Source organism: Rhinatrema bivittatum, chromosome 8 (assembly GCF_901001135.1).
Source record: "Rhinatrema bivittatum chromosome 8, aRhiBiv1.1, whole genome shotgun sequence".
Classification (NCBI taxonomy): Eukaryota; Metazoa; Chordata; class Amphibia; order Gymnophiona; family Rhinatrematidae; genus Rhinatrema; species Rhinatrema bivittatum.
The window spans coordinates 91,761,148-91,776,122 of NC_042622.1; the positions used below are offsets into that span (position 1 = coordinate 91,761,148).

The 14,975-nt window shown below is 46.8% G+C and overlaps 1 protein-coding gene across 3 annotated transcripts in view; it reads right to left on the reverse strand.

The window, feature by feature from the left end:
* Nucleotides 1–14,975, reverse strand: part of BRD3 (bromodomain containing 3) — a 132,232-nt gene that overhangs the window by 22,497 nt on the left and 94,760 nt on the right. For all 3 annotated transcript variants that reach the window (XM_029611599.1, XM_029611600.1, XM_029611598.1), the window contains one exon: nucleotides 566–713. In XM_029611599.1, the coding sequence (XP_029467459.1) occupies nucleotides 566–713 (148 nt within the window). The remainder of the gene's footprint in view (nucleotides 1–565; nucleotides 714–14,975) is intronic.

Consider the following 14,975-nt stretch of genomic DNA (forward strand, 5'->3'; position numbering starts at 1 on the left):
TAAGTCCATGTGGTCAGAAACAAAGAAATAGTGATTTGGTAACAACATTGCTTCAGTGTCCGTGTGTGAGATGAGGACACATGGCAGATCCAAGTTATTCTGGGGTGTAACTGCTAAAATGAACAGCTAAAGCATTAATATTTTATAGCCTCCTGTTCTTAGGTCCTGTAATTACTACCGTTAAAAGGAAGAGACATGGTTAAAAGATGCTGTCAACATGCTGCATTCATCAGTTGCAACGTATGAAACATTCACAGGGTCTGATAGTGTCCAATGGCAAAAAAGTGGTCACCAGCACATATGCTTTCTGCGCAAGAAAAAAAAATGGCTTAATTTTGTCTTTACAATTGACTGACAGGCCTACTTGATTCAGTCATGCTATTACGTCACTCTGTGTCTGGCAAACCTGTAATACCCAATCATACTGTCACTGCAGTCTAAATTGCAAGCTATTCTCTACCTGGCTATGCAATTACTACAATCTGTGAATGTCAGGCCTTTCCACACCAGCCATGTGATTACGGTAGTGTATGAATGGGTTTGCTTTACCTGGCCATATCGTTACCTGATGTCTGTGCTACCACTGCTGTTTTTCGACCTTTGCCCTTTGGAGCTGGTGGTAGCAATTCCACTTCCTCTTGGGGCATCTGAGCTACTTTCTGCAGAAAGATTTTCTCCAGGGCTTGTGCCATCAAGACTATGTCATCAGTGGGCTGCAATGTGTGAACGATCCAGGTTAAACACTGAATATCTACGATGGAAATATCCTATTTACAAATATTACTGCCCCCCCCCCCCCACCAAAAAAAAAAATAGGCCTACGTGGACCTCTGTTACAAACAAAATATTCACAAAAAGACCTGCTAGGGGGTACACCACAGGCCTGATGCATCCTATGGAAATAACCACAATCCACATCTCTAACTGTCTCTCTCTTTAGGGCAGAAATCCTTTGTCTGTACAATTCTATGCTCCGTTTCTGTAGTGAAGAGTCTTCGAGGTCACATTCAAATGTAATATTCCTTAAATCTCAGAATTGAAGTTCCAACTTCATTCTTTCCTGTGCCATTTTAAAATGAAGGAGAACGTGAAAACCACACACAGGTGCTGGCTTTCTAGCATTCCTTTCTTGCTCTAATCAGTTTCCAGTCATTTTCAATAGTGTAAGTGGTGGGATCTTGATGGACCTTCCCCTCCCCAAAGTTTCAGGCCAGTCAGTGCAGTTTAGGAGACGTTATTGTGCCAGCTGACACATGGATGGCTTCAGTCACAGCTATAGCACTTTTGGACCCTGTGTTGAAAAGTGCCAAAGCAGCAATTGAAACACAAATAAAGCAGAGTTGCTTACCTGTAACAGGTGTTCTCCGAGGACATCATTGGCTGCAGCCCAGCATGAACTTTGATCTCAAAGAATCTAGAATTTTCAAACATGCCCTACCAAGCATGTGCAGCTGAAGTCATCACCCTGCCCCCCAGGCAGAGTCTCTCAATCTACGACTTAGCTAATAAATGGTGAAACCAACTCCCAGTGAAGGTGGCTGGGTTTCATAAGGACTAACATCCTGCTGTCCTCTGAGAACACCTGTTACAGGTAAGCAACTCTGCGTTCCTCAAGGACAATCCCCAGCTAAAGGCTGCCCGAGCAGGACAAAGTGGGGAGCCCCACAGTGCTGAAAGCATCGCCTTTCTCCCTTTTGCCTGTGAGGCAACTGACCCATGAATGGGCTTAGGTGGGAAGAGAGTTGGATTCTACAAAAGAAAACCACAGAACAGGGGTGTGATGCCAAGTTCAGTGAGAAGCATACTTTGCCTCATGGGACTATTACAGCCAGGGTTTTAGATCAGCGAACCCTGTCAGCAAGGTAGGTCTAGTTCAGGGGTAGGGAACCTGTGGCTCTTTTGATGGCTGCATCTGGCTCGCAGACAAATCTTTAATAAAAAAGTAAAAATCTAACAAAACCCCCCACCCTCCTGACGCCCCCCAAGACCTCCAAAATTAATTTACTACAACCCCCCACCCTCCTGACCCCCCCAAAACCTGCCAAACATCCCTGGTGGTCAAAGGGCAAAGGGCCGTCGGCTGCCAGTAATCAAAATGGCGTCGATGGCCCTTTGCCCTTACTATGTCACAGGGGCTACCGCCGCCATTGGTCGACCCCAGTGACATAGTGAGGGCAAAGGGCTGTCGGCGCCATTTTGACTACTGGCAGCCGACAGCCCAAGTCCAGGAGATCACTCCCGGACCGCTCCTGGGCCCCCGCTGGACCACCAGGGACTTTTGGCAGGTTCTGGGGAGGTCAGGAGGTTGGGGGGTTATAGTAAATTAATTTTGGAGGTCTTGGGGGGCGTCAGAAGGGTGGGGGGTTTTGTTAGATTTTTACTTTTTTATTAAAGATTTGTCTGCGAGCCCTGGACCCCCGCTGGACCACCAGGGACTTTTGGCAGGTCTTGGGGGGGCGTCAGGAGAGTAGAGGGTTGTAGTAAATTAATTTGGTAGGTCTTGGGGGGGGGGTCAGGAGGGTGGGGGGTTGTAGTTAGTATGGCTCTCACGGAATTACATTTTAAAATATGTGGCGTTCATGGCTCTCTCAGCCAAAAAGGTTCCCGACCCCTGGTCTAGTTCCTTCTGGATACAGGAAAAGGCCTATACAATCAACCAAGAGATGAGTTCTTAGATGAAAACTGCACAATTCCCTTCGCTGTCACAAGACATCTGAAAAAAAACTCCACTGAGGTCAGAAAGCCCTGCAGAAAGAAACTGCGGGCTACTAACATCTGAAGGACAGAATGCCTTTGTAAAGGAGTGCCCAATGATTGGCCAATAGACACAATGGGCAGAAATACCCAAGCAACACTTGGGAGAAGAAGCGGCAATAGTGGCTAAAGTCTGTGGCTGACCTTACCAGACAGATCCGATCACCCAAAACAGATGTCAAGAGTGTGAGATGTCAAGAGTATGAGCCCAAAAACTCCCAGGTAGGGAGTTAAGCTGGGCCTGAAGCTCACCCACACTCACTCTGTCAAGGATAGGCCTATCCATCCAGTTCACAGGATATAGCTCAGGTGAGCAGGAAGACACTTTGGACAACCTAGTGAAGTATGAAAAGTTAAAGGTAGTACTGGTCAGAACTTGGTGAAAACACAGGGAAAAACTGGTGTACTGATACCTGCAGGTATACACTAAGATATACCATGAATGCCCTAGCTTTTCTCCCCCCTCCCCCAACATTCTGCCCGGAAGTCAGAAGCGAATAACACAATGAGGCAGACCCTGGGGCTGCCAGGATATGAAACGCTGCTAGGCTGTATTTAACAACCAACAACTCACTGCTGATTGCAGTAGGGACCTGAAGTAGACCTCTCAGCATGATAGAAACAGCTGAAACTGAGAGCCTTCCTCCTGGGGAAGACATCCACCAGAGGACAGAAAGCAGGGATGCCGCAAATGCAATCCCTGGGAAAATAGGATTCCTTTATCGACCTGGCAACCCTTGGACAACAGTTGCCTGAACCAAGAGTTCCCTACCCACAGCCAGGGTTATCCCTAAAAGGGGGAAGTATAGCTCAGAAGTCACCACAACAAAAGTGTAGCACCTCCGTTGCATGTTCCCTCATCCCCCAACTCACACAGCCATAGATATGGCAAGAGGTTGAAAGGCACACCTGCCAACTGAGATATAATTAGACCAGAACCCTCCCTACCGAGGTAGGGTCCCGCGTGTGAGAAAGACTGGCAGGAGTGGTAATCCGCAAACACCGCATAGTGTGCTCTGCAGGTAAGAAAAGGGTGATTCGTGGGGGGGGGGGGGGGGGGGGAGGGGGTCATGTGATGCTTCTGTGCTAGGCGGTCGCAAATCCCCAGAGCTCCTGATCCTGCAGCTCTTAGACAGCTAATTTTTTTTTTTAAATATCAGCTCTGCACTCTCTCCTTATGGTGGATAAAATCGCCAAAACTCCCCTGCCACTGATGTGGGGGGAACAAGCCATCCAGGCGAAGAGATCTTGCTGCAAGCCGGTGTCAGATCGAGCAGCCTGTGCAGAGGAGGCCACGTCCGACGAAGACAATATGGTGGACGCCATGCTTCCAGCCAACATCAGCCAGCTGGGAGGCAAAATACATACCAGCCTGGACTCTAAATTAGAGTCTGTCATGGACCGGCTGTCTCAGGTGGTCTCAACCGTTGGCAAGACCACTGCGAGGCTGGACTCCCTCACTGAACGAGTGGAAGAACTCAAAATGTCCCTTACCATGACTCAGCAGAAACTAGAGGCCTTAGAACGGGGACACAAGGCAGTATTAGAAAACAGGATGACCTCGAAAATAGGAGCCACCGCAACAACATCCATCTTGTTGGTGTGCCAGAGCGCGTGGAAGGTTCAGACCCTGTGGGGTTTTTCTCCACTCTGCTGCCCACCCTGCTAAAGGTCTCCTATAAAGAGGGCAGGGTTAAGCTGGACCGGGCCCACAGGGCCTTGGTGCACCAGCCAAAGGAGTCTGATCGTCCGAGGGCGCTGATTATTCGAGTGCATAGTTTCCAGGATAAATGCCGCTAGCTGGGCGCTAGCAGAAAATTAAGAGAGATAATTTACAAGGACTGCCGCCTCTATTTTCCAAGACTACTCAGCTGAGGTGCAAAGATGCAGAGCTGCATTCACGGATGTCAAAATGAAGTTTCATAATCTAGGCCTGACTTATGCAATGCTGTATCCTGCTCATCTGCGGGTGACGCATGGAGGCAAATCGGAGATATTGCCTCCAGCTCACGTGACAACTGCACGTGAGCTACTCCAGAAGTTTCGAAGAGCAACTGCAAATGCTCCTGACGATGCTCCCTGAAAGCCTTCTTGGCTACATATCCTTTTCTTTCACTCGCGCCTATGGGGTGCTCTCTTTGAGCTGCCTGCCCTTTGGCACACTGCTCCTTGAAGGGCGAAATGACCCAGGTATGTTTACAAGAGTGGCATGAGCTGTCTCATATGTGTTAATGGATAGTTTGCTGGTAATTTGATTGCTGGGGTGGGGAGGGGGAGGGGTTGCAGGTTAGAGTATTGGGGTTGCTGCGGCAAGACACACTTTCCTTGTCCATCCTTTCCAGCTCTGTGGTGAATCTGGAACCAATTACATTGGGACTCTGGGCTTGCTCTTTGGCATTGTTCAATGCTAATCGCTGCGTTCCACTCCTGCAGTGATGTTTTGATTGATTTCCTTTGCCATTCTCATAACATCCATCTTCTTGGCTGGACGTTAATTTCATTGGTCTGGACATGGGTCACCCTGTTGGCTACTCTTTTAGCGCAGGGATGTTCCGGTTTATAGTTTGGGGTGGGGGTTGGGGGAGGGACATATAGGGTGAATAGATTTTTGCAGTTAGTTAGGGTTAATGGGAGTTACAAAAAACAGGTGTCAAGCATACATAGGGTTTCTTTTCTTCGGATGGTTCTGAGCAAGGTTTTTTTCCTCTTTCCTTATGGCTAATGCACCTCAAACTTTTTTCTCTAAATGTGTGGGGTACTGGCTCCCCAGTTAAGTGTCGGCAAATTCTGGACTATTTCAAAAAGAAGAGGGCTCAGGTGGTTTTTCTTCAAGAAACTCACGACCAATTCAGAGCATGATAAGCTGGCCCGGGATTGGGTTGGACGAGTCAAATATGCCTTTGATCTTTCATAAGGTCCATAAAGACCCTGAGGGCCATTATATTTTTCTAGAATGCTCTCTTACTGGGGAACACTTAATTTCTGCAAACCTGTATGGGCCTAACGTGGGTCAGAAAGATTATTACTCACAATTGCAGAGCCTGCTTGAAGCACTCTCACCACAGCTTCTTATAGCAGGGGGAGACCGGAATGTTAGCCTAGACCCCAGGCTTGATAGATCTTCTGGATGTTCAATAGGTAGTATAGCGGATTCCCTGAAAAGTCTGATGTTGCGCCTAGACTTGGTGGACATTTGGAGGGAGAAAAACCCAACAGGTAAAGACTACACTTGCTACTCACCCCGGTTCCTTTCTTATAGCTGGGATTGAATTCTTTCTATGCTCTCATTCACTCCTTTCTCGAATAGGCCTAGCTGATATCGGCTCTGCGGTTATTTCTGATCACAGTCCTATCCTTTTACCTCTCTATATTTTTCGCGGCTCCACCACCGAGAAAAGCTGGCGATTCAACACGTCTCTACTACAGGGGATGCTGTGAAAGAATTTTTTGAGATTCATGAAAGAGAGGGCTCATCGTGAGCGCTCTCTGAAACTCCGTATAGGGCAATTGGAAAAATCTCAAACATACCAGATCTTATTGCACGTATCATGAACTGGAGAAGTGCAGGGCTGACCTCCGTGAGTTGCAACTCGAGGATGTAGAGCAAATTTTCCGATATTCTTGTCAGAGAACATATGAACTTGGGAACAAGGTCAGACCTATGCTTCCTTGTTTGCTACGCCATCGCTCGCATAAGACCTTGATTTCAGGCATTCGTCGACAAGACGGATCATTGGTACACTCTACTGAGTGCATCAATGCCCAGTTAAAAGAATTTTTTGCACAGTTATATTCTTCTGATAATCAGGTTCCAACCGCTGAAATAGAGGGATATTTAGTCGGCTTACCTCTACCAGCTTTGAACGACTCTCAAAAGGAGAAATTAGCGGCTCCAATCTCTACCTTAGAGATCCAAAGTGCTATCTCCTGTCTTCCTGGGCGAAAAAGTCCTGGTCTGGATGGATACCCGGTCGAATTTTACAAGAGCTTCTTGGCAGACTTGGTCGGGCCACTTAAAAATGCTTTTGATCATATGCAGGTTCATCCCAACCATACAGGTAGTCCTTTCGGATGCAACTATAGTACTATTACCAAAGCCTGGGCAGGATAAATTTGAGCCAGAAGCCTATAGACCAATCTCTTTATTGAATGTGGACATAAAGATTTTAGCGAAAGTACTGCAGTTGTGGCTTGAGAGCTGTATGGGATCATTAATTGGCCCTGATCAGTCTGGCTTTATCAGTAGTAGTTCTTCTGTGAATAATACGCAGCGCCTATTTGACAATATTGCCCTGGCTAAACAAGACAAGTTCCTGGACTAATTGTAAGTCTGGATGCGGAAAAGGCCTTTGATCGTTTAAGCTGGTCTTTTTTGTTTGCAGTACTAGCCAAACTCGGTTTCTCTGAACAGTTCTGTGAGTGGATTTGGGCTTTGTACAATTGTCCCAGGGCCAAAGTTCTTACGAATGATTTTTTTACCGCACTTTTTTCCCATTATGAAGGGCTCTTGGCAGGGTTGCCTGTTGTCATCCCTACTTTTTGATCTTGCTATTGAATCCTTAGCTGTGAAACTGCAAACACATCTGGATCTGCAGGGCTTCCGGATTGGTGATCATTCTCACCTGATTCCTCTGTATGCTGATGATGTCCTTTTCCTTGCAGACCCGAAGTGGGAAGACCCAGCATTATTTGCAGAGTTGATGGCTTTTGGCACCATGTCAGGCTATAAGGTTAATTTTCACAAATCAGTGGTTTTTCCAATCGGCACAAGTACACCGGAGAAGGTCCCAGCTTGTTTTGCTCCCTTCAAACGGGCGACAACTTCTATAAAATATTTGAGAATTCATGTATCACAGAACCTGAATGATCTTTACAGGCTTAATTATGCCCCAGTGGTTACAGCAATTAGGTAAGATTTTCGGGGTTGGTAGGGTTGCTATCTCTCCTGGGGCAGGCGGATTAATGTCATCAAAATGAACATATTGCCTCGCTTATCATATCTTTTTCAAACTTTCCCTGTTTTCTGCCGAACGGCTTCTTTTCGTCTATCAACATTACCTTACTTGATTTTCTATGGAAGGAAAGGTCTGCTTGGGTCAGTTTATGTACGTTATTCCGGCCTAAGGAGTGTGTGTGTGTGTGTGTGGGGGGGGGGGGGGGATGACTTTTCCTTGTCTTCAGGCCTACTTCTGGGAGGTACACCTGTCGGGAGTCTATACCTGGATCTATCAGGACTGGGCCTCATCTTGGCTTGCCACTGAGAGGTATCTTGCTGATGGGGCTGATCTGGTGTCACTCCTCTCGTTATCCCCTCTGTTGCCTGGGGGCAGACGGGCTTGCCGTAACTGCCCTCTTATTGCATGTACTGTTAGGACATTGAAGGCCCCTTTGTAGAAGGCTAGGGATTACTAATAAGGGACCTGATGCTTTTTTACCACTCTGGAAGAACCCCGCCTTGTCCATATATACCTTTAGTTGGGCTGCGAAACAATGATGGGGGGGAGGATCTTTGTTGCCTGGGTTATCTCTATGAAGGTGACAAGTTGCTGTCCTTTTCAGAGCTTCAGGATGAATCTGACATTGCGGCTAATACTCAACCTTATTATGCCCTCTTGAAGTGGGAACTAGCTTGGAGAGAACATGGGGTTTGGCGCTGGGTCGCTCTGGAACTTGCCTTTACTAAGGGTTTTTTGCAGCAAAAGATGAGCTCCTTTCTATATCGTGCAATTATTCAGGCCTATGTAGATCAGCAGCCCATCTTGAGAGTAGAGCAACAGTGGAGTGCAGACCTGGGGTTTATGATCAGTTCGAAGGTGGGGAGGGGGATCTGGCGCAGAGCACACTGATCTCTCTATGCTAAGAGAGTTGAATTACTAGTACGCCTAATTATACGTTCGTACAGATTTCCGCTGTTTTTCTCCCATTTCTCTGCTGAATCTTCTCCACTCTGTTGGCGTGGATGAGGCCAGCCTGGATCTTACTTCCATGTATGGTGGGAATGCCCCATTGTATCCGCTTTCTGGGTATGAGTGGGGAGAATCATCGGGCAGATAGCAGGTTGTACTTTCCTTGTGAATCCAGGCCTGTGTCTTCTCAGGATATGGGGGCCTCAGAGGCTCGATAAATACAAAAAACATTTGATCCAACATCTGCTGCATGCTGCTCGAATTGCAATTGCCTGGAAATGGAAGTCTATCCCAACCTTGGAAGACTGGACGACTCAGGTTCCCTCCATGGCTCTGCTAGAGAAACTGACTTATGTTGCGTGATAATGTATCTCTTTATGATAAGATCTGGGAACTGTATTGGAATTTTTTCAATTCATCTTAGAATATTCACTGTATTAAGGGGGTTTGTTTTTTCTGATACCCTGTTACTTGTTCTTCTTATTCACTGCTTAGTTTTGTCCTGTGTATGTCTTGACTCTGAACTATAAATAAAATGTTAAAAAAAAAAAGGGTGATTCATGCGCAGGAAGACTCCTAATCTTCACCAGGGAGTGGCTCAGAAGAGGAGACAGACCTGCTGTGCCAAAGGATGACCTAGGGACGAGCATTATGCCCAATTAGCTCTCTGATCCTGCAGGGAACAGAGAGCAACCCCTCATCAGAGGTGATGAAATCCCTTTTTTGGGAAACGGGGAAATGAGGTCTCCCCCTTGTAGGGGCAGACAACCCGGTAGTCCAGGGGGAACCCATTAGGGTTGCCTCTGGAAACCCAGTCATATCTCCCCTCTCCAAGGGGACAGGAAGGCATGGGGAATCAGGGCCTCCCGATCCTGAAAACCTTTCCTATTCTCCCTGGGAGAGTGGGTTATGGTTGCTGATCTCTGAGGTTCATAAATGACCAAATCAGCCAGAGGTGGTCACCCAGTCAAGGGGTAGGACACCACATTAATCCATGGACTAGCGAGGGTGGTCCAATGACCGTCGCTGCTGTCCCCCCAACAGCTGCAGGTCCTGGTCTGCAAGGAGGCACCCTGATTCAAAAGAATCAAGACTCCAGCCTGGTGACAGTCCTGCAAGGGATGGAGCTCCAAAGACTTCCCCCCTAAGTGGATTCAACATAAGTTAATAGGGGAGGGGTTGAAAGATATACTCCTCTTCTGTGGGAGGGAAAGATTCCAGACACTACCCTCCTGGTATCCACACCCCTAGTGGCTCGACCAGGAATGCAGGCTTATGTCAGACTTGTGGCAGTGGCACACAATATAGTGTGCTCGCCAAGAGGGAAACAACCACACACCTACACTAGAGGGTAACTGGAGCCCTCCACTTTTAAAATGTGATGACCAGTACCCAACTTGCGTATGGCGATGCACATATGTAGAATTCCACGGCACAGCAGAGACTAAATACCACTCTGAGTTAGCGGCTGCACACTGTGAAAAAGCAATCCAAAAGTGTGTGATGTCATCTTCCTTGCTAGTGTCCCATTGCACCCAAAGGTGTGAAATGGATGAGAAAGCTGATACCTTGCAGCAATGATGGCAGTTCCCCTATTTTTGGCACGATACAAGCCAAGAGACTGCTACCTACCAGCGCCTAAGGTGCTTGGAGGAGTAGACGACCCCACCCATTCCCGACCTTGCATGAAGCATTCCACTGTTACACCAACTCTTAATAGAGTCAGCAGATACAGTGTGTCAAAGGCATCCCCTAGTGCCTCTGATTATGGTCGTCCCTGGTGGTAGGCAGATTGCCCCCATAGTACCCACGGTACTTGACAATGCTCCAAGAGGCTAATTGCAGCCCTTGGATTGAGGTTGTGAATGGCTCACCTCCCTTTTCAGTGAATAATGGCAAAAGGGAAGCCCATGGCAATTGAAGGTGCCCATGGTGCTCTGCGGTGGTGCCCTGCAGTCTCCGACCATGCCCACCGGTACCTACAGTGACTACGGCGCTCACGGTGCCAATAATGCTCTCAGTGTTCACTAGCGATGGATCACATCAATGGCACCAATGATGCCAGGGTTCCAATGGCATTTAACTGTGCCACAGGCCCCTCGACACACACAACAGCATGCATCATTAATCGATGATGCCCCAGGCTACTGCAGACAACGACTGCCCAGAGGCACTCCCCTTCAAACTTCAACTTCCCTGTTTGAAGGGGTGCCCAGAGGCCACCCCTTCAAACAGCCCACGTAAGAGATCTAGGAGCCATCTTAGACAATCGTCTCAACCTCAAACCATTCATTAACCAAACCACCAAAGATTGCTTCTACAAATTACATATTCTGAAAAGAATTAAACCACTTTTCCATGCTCAGGACTTTAGAACAATCTTGCAAGCAATAATCTTTTCCAAACTAGATTATTGCAACTCATTACTACTAGGCCTCCCAGCTTCTTATACCAAACCTCTACAAATGGTTCAGAACTCAGCAGCCAGCGTCCTTACAAACTCCAGAAAAATTGACCACATCTCCCCTATCCTCAAAGACCTCCATTGGTTACCGATCCACTATAGAATCATGTACAAATCCATCAACATCATATACAAGACTATCAACCAACACACGCAACTCGACCTACAAATACCACTTAAAAAATACACTTCCGCCAGACCCATCAGGGAATACTACAAAGAGTCACTCCAAATTCCAAATGCCAAAACCTACCAACATAAATCCTTGAGTCTCAGAGCCTTCTCTTCAGCAGGCCCAGCTCTGTGGAACTCTATCCCACCTGATTTGAGACAGGAGCCATGCTCTCTAACATTTAGGAAAAGACTAAAAACTTGGCTTTTCAAAAAAGCATTCCCAAGCCTTGAATAAAACCTCCACACATCAGCACAAACTCGTATGCAATAACTGGATCTAAATAAGAATCCACCAACCATAAACTTACACTCATCAATACCTGCTGAGTTTTTATCATATCATTACCATCACAACTATGTCATATTTATTCACTTGGTTATTTATTTACCGTTTCATATTTATGTACCGTCATATTTACTCACATAGTCATATTTATTCACTTTGCTATACTATTACATTAATTGATGAAACTGGCTGAAATGTAAATATTGCTTTGTTCAATCTCTCCCCTCTTCCAGTTCCAAGTTAATTTTCCCTGTTTTATTGTAACTTTCTCACATCCTCTGATTTACTGTATTTAAGTTTAAAGTTTCTATTGGGAATATTGTTTATTACGTTACGCTATGCTTTACACACATTGTTATCTGTAAACCGGGTTGATGTGATGCTAGTCATGAAACTCGGTATAACAAAAATAATAAATAAATACATAAATAAATATGAGGTACACAGTGCCCGAAAGTACTAATGGCTTTCCAAAAATGTCCAAGGATTGGTGGCACCAATGGAGACCAGTGCTTGAAGGTGTCGATTGTCTGGCGGTACCAATGATGCCCGCAGTGCCCGAAGGTGGAGGCCCTGCAGCACCAACGTGCCAACAGATGCCCCATGAAACTGACACACCGCCTTGGTGCCCAAAAGAACCGATGACAGCTGGTGTCCTGCATGGCTCCCCTTGGCTCAGCTATGTGCTCAAGGGTGTTGATGCTTCAGGCTCGAAGGCGCCTATGCCCGTGCCTATGGCTGATGCTAGCTGAGACAGTATGCCCATGTCTATGGCTGAAACCAGTTGAGGCAGCATCCATGTCTTGTGATCCCAGAGCATTTGGCACTGTATGGCGGTTCTGGGCACCTGATAGTCATACATCATTGACGGCACATCTCGATGCCTCCCCAGTGCCCTTACAGACACTGGCAAGGGGGCTCACTGGTGCCCCCAATGCTCAATAGCCTCAAGGGCACGGGCCATGGTGCACCCTGGATGCCTCGGCACTCTAGGGTGCCCTGGGTCAATGGCGATCCGGTGCTCGATTGCACCATGGCTGTCCATCTGAAGCCCCTATCAGCCAATGACTTTCATGGCGCTCGAGGGCTCTCAGGACCTCCATGCCCTGGCAGTCAGTGGCCTCGAGGGTGACCAGATGCTTGATGGTGCCCTGGTGCGATTGTGCTCAACATCATCAAGAACGACGACGACCAGCATCGCTGGCAAACACGTACGACAGCCTCCATGTGCTCGATCAAGGGCGGCACCGCACCTTGATAACCTCGAGAGCGGCTCCAATGGCTTCGAGGATGACCATGGTGCTCAATGGCCAGCCTGGTTCCCAACACGGTATGTACTGTGACACCAAACGGTGCTGCTATCCCGATGCATTGATGCTCATGGAGGTCTAGGATACTCAGGTCAATACCGCTCCTTTGGTGCATTGAGAGCCTATGGCGCATGATGGCAACCACAGGGCCTGTTGGTGCTTATGGCCCGGAACCATGAATCGACAGTGTACATGGCCCTTGACGGTGCCCATGGTTGATGTCCCTTTCGGCGTCGATGGTATTGAAGGCACCCTGACATCTCCATGGCATCAAAGGTGACCACGGTGCCTAATGGTGGTCCTGATCCCTGACACAGTCCTGACATCAACATCTTAGATCATTGGTGCACGGGCAACAAGATACCGGGCATTGCACCTAAGGTGCAGCAGCAATGCTGCTTGCCTAAGCTCTTGCTCACCTTCTTGCACAAGGAGACTGCACTGCCATCACTAGCAATCAGGAGGAGAAGCTACGTCATCCAGGGCTCCTGCTCATGAAGACTAGTTCCTTAGAATGTGAAGAGGATGAGCTCTCCCTTCCCTCAGAAAAAGTGCAGCCCTCGATACCTTCACCGTTCACGTCTCCATTGATGCCAATCAATTAGTGAACCGATATGGAATTCCTGCTTGGGAAGAACTCAGGCGAGTCCCTAGGCTCAGTGGCCTACATGGAACACTGACGGACTGCATTCTGTTAGTCCTGTCAGCACCAGACTAAGGCACCAAAAGCAGACAGCGCAAAGGGAGGACATAAATGCTGCATCTGCAGTTTAGTCTATGTATTAAGAATTAGAATTAGCTCTGCCAAGCTACACAGCAACCAAGGCCTGCCATACAGCTGGCAGAAAGTTGAAAGGTAGCAAAAAAGTAAAATAAGAAACAAAAACTACACTAAGGAAAAGAAAAGAACTACTGCTGTTCCAAAAAATATCACAACTAAACTGTGAGGAGAGAGCACACAGCTCCACTGAAAAAAGAGAGACTGAGGGACTCTATTTGGGGGGGCAGGATAACTACAGCTGCACATGCTCAGTAGAGCACGTTTGAAAGCTCTAGAATTCTTTGAGATCAAAGTTCCATGCCGGGCTCCATCCGATGATGTCATCCACGTGCAAAGACTACCATCCTGCGGTCCTCGGAGAAATAAATAAATTACATACAACTCCAAAGGCAGACACAGACACTTCTCAGCCACACTGTGTCCATATTCCATAGAACCAAAAGAAGAGAAAGACAGAATGTTTTCATGGAACATGTACTGCATAGTGGCTGGTGGCAATTACGTTTCTGTCTTGGACATCTGAGCTACTTTCCGTAGAAAGTTTCCCCACGGCTTGCATCCTCAGGGGATGAGGCAGCGCACACAATGCAATGTGAGGTACAGAAGCATTTAATATTAGCAGCAATAAATGTTTCGCACACAAAATAATTTAAAAAAAAAATATATATATATATATATATATACACACACACACAATTTCCCTATATGTAGGCATATAAAGCAGCCTTAATGTTACAAAAATATTTTTATTCTGTAACAACTTTGCCTATAACGCTTTATCTGTGGCTGCTAGGTCATGTCAGGTACAAACCATCTTGTCTAACTTAACATCTGGGTGAAAATGCCCATACTAAGCATAGGGCTTGACAGAGGCCCAGAGCAGAGTCTAATATTCACAAGACACTGCCTCTGTGAACTACAACTTCTTATCTGAATAATCCAGCCACATTCCAGGGAAATCCAGCAACATAAAATGCTGCAAAACATTTTTTTTTCCTTTTTCTTTCCATTATTTCTTGAAACATTTATCTAAGAGGGAAAAATGCATTTTCTGCCATTTTTTCAAAGCCAGTTCTATCCAAGTCTACTTTTGTCCCTTTACACCTGTATTGGTGGATCAGGAAAAAGATTTTGAAAATGTTGTCTCATGCAGAAATTAAATGTCACATGCAGAAATTAAATGTCCTGGAAGAGGCAGTGAAAATGGACCAGAAAAAAACCCTGTGTTGTGTCGACAATCTTCCCAAGATACAATCCCTTAGATTTTCACCATTGATGTCCTCAGTTTTTCTTTAAATAA